Genomic DNA, 4,232 nt, shown 5'->3' with positions numbered 1-4,232 from the left:
CTCGTCATCTCACTTTTTATCTCATTCGCTCTCTCTTTGTCTCACCCTCTATCTCACTTGTTCTCTGTGTATGGATTTTTCTTCTGTGAATTTTTGAAGGCTTTGGGGGTTTTATTTTTTGGGCTTTCTAATTTTATGAGTTTCTGCTTCTTGCTTCGTTAGGATTTTCTGTTTTGTTTGAGAAGATTATTGGCCTCAAGTGTGCGAATTGTCGCCTCTTCAAACAGAGTTTATTATTTCTAACACCATTTGTGGTTTGTGTGTGCTATGAATTTGCAGAGCTAATGCAGATAGAAGCCAGAAGATTGGGAATTATTGATCAATGGTTCTTTAAGCTCTTCCTTCTCATCACTGATATTGGATCCGTGCAGCCTGTGTCAGGCGCTGAATCTGTTCCAGGAAGGCAAAGTCAGTGGAAAGGATACAAAGACTAATGAGACTAAGGTTCGTTCACATCTAGTGGTTCAAAGAATAATCCAGTATTATTGGTTACATACTTGTATTCATTGATTTGGTAGGTTAAGATATTACTTCCTGATATGATGGTAAGCTGAAAATTGGCGTGAATAAATTTTTTGATCATTCAGGATAGAAGATTTTATAATGAAAATATCATTCTTATGCATGTTGCTTTCTAGTAAATATTAGTGTTTTTTATTTACATAGAAGATGCTTATTGAAATTTGATTGACTTGTATATGTGCCTAAGGCCACCGATAATAGCTCTTGCCAGCAAATCTGAAATATCCACCTCGAATAATGTGGTTAAGTATTATCTAACATGTTAAAATGGATATTCTCAGGCTGCTGTGCTGGCTATGGATGAATCAGTATTAGATGTAGATCAGGTGGAAAATCTCATTAAGTTTTGTCCTACCAAAGAAGAGATGGAACTTTTGAAGGTAAAGATTAACAAACTTATCATACTTAATTCTTACATCTTGTTTTGTCAGCTAAGGTTTCTCATTTGGCGTCTGCTGTTACGGAAACATATCTTTTACTCTGGTTTGTTTGCTTTTCTAATTTTGATTCTCCTTGTTTATGAAGGGATACACTGGTGACAAAGAGAATTTGGAAAAATGCGAACAAGTGTGTACTAATTTGTTATAGCCATATCATTATTTATGATAGCTAATTTAGTGTAAATCTAAGTACTCAGAATTATATAGGATACTGTTTGTAGGCTCCATAACTAGGATCCGTCTACCAGCATTTGATTTCTTAGACCCTTTACTTACTTTAAAATCTGATAGGGAGTTGGGAGGAATGGTGGAGAAATGAAGTAGAGAAGAGAGGAAACTTATTTGAAGGGAAAAAAAAGAAAAAACAATTGTTGGCATGGAAATTGGAAATTGCAAAATTCTGGGTATAAATAATTAGCTGTAAAGGTTAAAGAACTGAATGCGGCAAGGCTTTGATTTTGGAAGTGAATCTAACATATGATAATGATCAATAAAATTGTGCAAGAAGTCTGTTTCCTTGGAAGGCAGCTCATATGAATTCAAGATCTATATCACGTATAGTTACAGATTTGTTGTTGCCTGCTCTGCTTCTAGAAAGAAAGAAGCAATTTATTACATGTCCCCGCTTTTCCTTTAGATGTTGGTTATAAAACAATTCTTTTGGCCTTTCCTAATGCAATATCATACTATGTATCTATAATCATATCCTTGTATATATTTGGTCATGTTTCAGTATTTTTTATAGCTGATGAAGGTGCCACGAGTAGAGTTAAAGTTAAGAGTATTCTCTTTCAAGATTCAATTTCTGTCTCAGGTATGGTGGTGCTTGCTATATTTTTCTTTATGTTTGATTCAGTTATGCTTTTTTCTTTTTGCAGGTTACAGAATTTAAGAAGAGTTTAAAAACTGTGAACTCTGCTTGTGAAGAGGTACATTGTGCATGAAACTAACAAATCGTGTTATTGGTATTTCTTTGACCTCATGCATTTTCTCTTGGGAATAGGTCCGAAAGTCTGTCAAGCTTAAGATCATGAAGAAAATTCTTTTTTTTTTGGGTGATACATTAAATCAAGGAACAGCTAGGGGTATGTACTTTTTTCCTTTAAATGTTAATGTCCTTATCATTCTCTAGGACATCGTTCTAGCTCTCTCAATTTTCTATGTTTGGATAATCACAGGCCCTTCTTAATTTTTCAGCAGTTAAAATTTAATTTGATTCTGTTAGATCTTGTCTAACGTAAACTTACAGTTTATGGATTACTATTTATTTATTTAATTTATGCAAGATCCGCAATTGGATTCAAGTAGGATAGTCTTTTAAAGCTTACTGACACTCGTGCTTCTAACAATAAGATGACACTGATGCACTATCTTTGCAAGGTATAATAACAATTGCACTAAAGGAATATATCATTTGATCACTTACCTTCTTTCCAGTTTGCTATTTTGGCTCTAGGTTCTAGCTGGTAGGTCACCTGGACTGCTTGACTTCCACTTAGACCTTGTAAGCCTGGAAGCTGCGACTAAGGTGATGATTTATGCTTGGTTGGAAAAAGAAAATTATTCAACTGCTAATTGCTAGTTTGGTTGGTTTATTGGTTCTGTTTCACTTTGTTCCCCTGTAAAACTGAGCACATATCTCCTCCTTTGACTTCTTGCAATGATATGTGTGTCACTTCCGTCGTTTGTTTGTGGCTGAAAATTGTTTGTACAATTCTGGTTGTTGTATTTCTGATTTTGTGCACTTTCGTTTGCTATGGCTGAAAGTTATATTGCTATTTTTGGTTCTTTTCTTTTCACCATGAACTAGAAACATGGGATGACATGGTATATATGAATTTTTCCCTATTTTTTTATTCATCTGCCGATAAAAAGCAAATAATACTAGCTATGGTTATAGACTTATAGTATTAGTATTTTCAAATTAAAGTTATTAGTTTTAATTTAAATAAAAATGTTACAACAGCAGATATAGTATGTATAACATGATAATAATATATTAAAATTTTAGTTTTTAGGTGCTAGTCCTAATCATGTTCTATATGTTGCTGCTGCATGTAGTAGTAGTAGTTGGAGGAGTAATAATTCAAGATTGGCTTGTGTAGGAGAGTGTAACTTTTCAAATGTGAAGAGAATAGGGAAACTTTGTGGCAACAGTTCTGATTTTGGCATTGTGGTAGGAGGCAGGGGATTTTTGTCTAGCTGCTAGGGTGATAATTTTTTAAATTATAGCTCTTTATCTTACGGTTTATAGCTTATACTTTTTTTATCTTTGAATTCTAATTTTGGATTTGTGAAACACTACTATGCATTGGTGAAACTTGTACACGGTACAGAAAGGATTAATGATATCAGTCATTGATAGTTTTGAGTCTGGTTTTTTAATTTTTATAATCGCAAATGTCATTATAAATATTTTTCTAATTACTTTTCTATATAATTATGCATGATAATATTGAGGATGATGATAATGAAGATTAAGTTGATTATTATTGTGGTTTATTGGCTAAGATAGAGTAGTGTTGGGAATGGATACATGTATAGTTGACTAATGACTTTTATTAGAAGATACTTATGTAGGATATAATATTTTAATTTTTTATAGAGTATTAGTAGTAAATTCTAAGTGATATCATAGTTATTTTGATATGGCTATATTTATTTTAATATGAGATGTATGAATATTTAAAATTAACATTATTCTAGTACTTTTGGATCATTATTATAAATATATTTTGGTTACAGATAATTTTTATTATTTAAAAAAACTATTTAGTATAATTATGTATTTATTTTTATTTTATAATATTTAACTCATTTAATTTAAAATATAGAATTATTATATATATATAAAATAATAAGGGACCTAAGGCTACACTTATATACAGTAGCTATAGTATACAAAAAAAAAACGAGGGACCTAAGGCTACACTTATAAAAAGTAGCCATGGAATATAATGTGGCTACGCTTGGCAGGTGATGCAATAGTGTTGAAAAGCGTAGCCTATTCTAGTAAAAATGGAAGCTGAAAAGCGTAGCCTTTGGTCCTGCACAGCATCACTTGAAAAGCGTAGCCTATTCCCAAACACCAAAAGCGTATCCCTTGGTGCAGAAAAGCGTAGCCTTTGAGAATAGGCAACGGCTGAATAGGAATCACCCTAAAAAGCGTAGCCGTAGCCTAAGGCATCATTTTTTTTCACTTTTGGCTACATTTTTCAAGTGTACCTGAATGGATGTTTTTCTTGTAGTGGCAGGTAACTTTATGCAAAA

General features: G+C 32.6%; 1 protein-coding gene across 1 annotated transcript; it reads left to right on the top strand.

Annotated features, from left to right (window-relative positions):
- Positions 1-530: 530 nt before the first annotated feature.
- LOC107612214 (formin-like protein 21b) lies at positions 531-3,171 on the top strand. Its single transcript, XM_088495597.1, has 7 exons — positions 531-545; positions 804-902; positions 1,048-1,089; positions 1,708-1,776; positions 1,841-1,891; positions 1,966-2,047; positions 2,981-3,171. Exons 1-7 carry the CDS (start codon positions 540-542, stop codon positions 3,169-3,171), a joined length of 540 nt encoding a protein of 179 aa, XP_088351723.1. The 5' UTR covers positions 531-539.
- The last annotated feature ends 1,061 nt before the right edge of the window (positions 3,172-4,232 follow it).

Source organism: Arachis ipaensis, chromosome B8, assembly GCF_059453495.1.
Source record: "Arachis ipaensis isolate K30076 ecotype BB chromosome B8, ASM5945349v1, whole genome shotgun sequence".
NCBI classification, from domain to species: Eukaryota; Viridiplantae; Streptophyta; class Magnoliopsida; order Fabales; family Fabaceae; genus Arachis; species Arachis ipaensis.
Note: the sequence above shows the minus strand (reverse complement) of the source record. Positions and strands in the feature narration are given on the sequence as shown.

Bases quoted from the DNA above. Each gene is read 5' to 3' on its own strand.
- LOC107612214 (XM_088495597.1), top strand. The intron at 903-1,047 runs GTAAAGATTAAC...TTGTTTATGAAG, and splicing joins AAGAGATGGAACTTTTGAAG to GGATACACTGGTGACAAAGA. The intron at 2,048-2,980 runs GTATGTACTTTT...TTTAGTTTTTAG, and splicing joins AAATCAAGGAACAGCTAGGG to GTGCTAGTCCTAATCATGTT.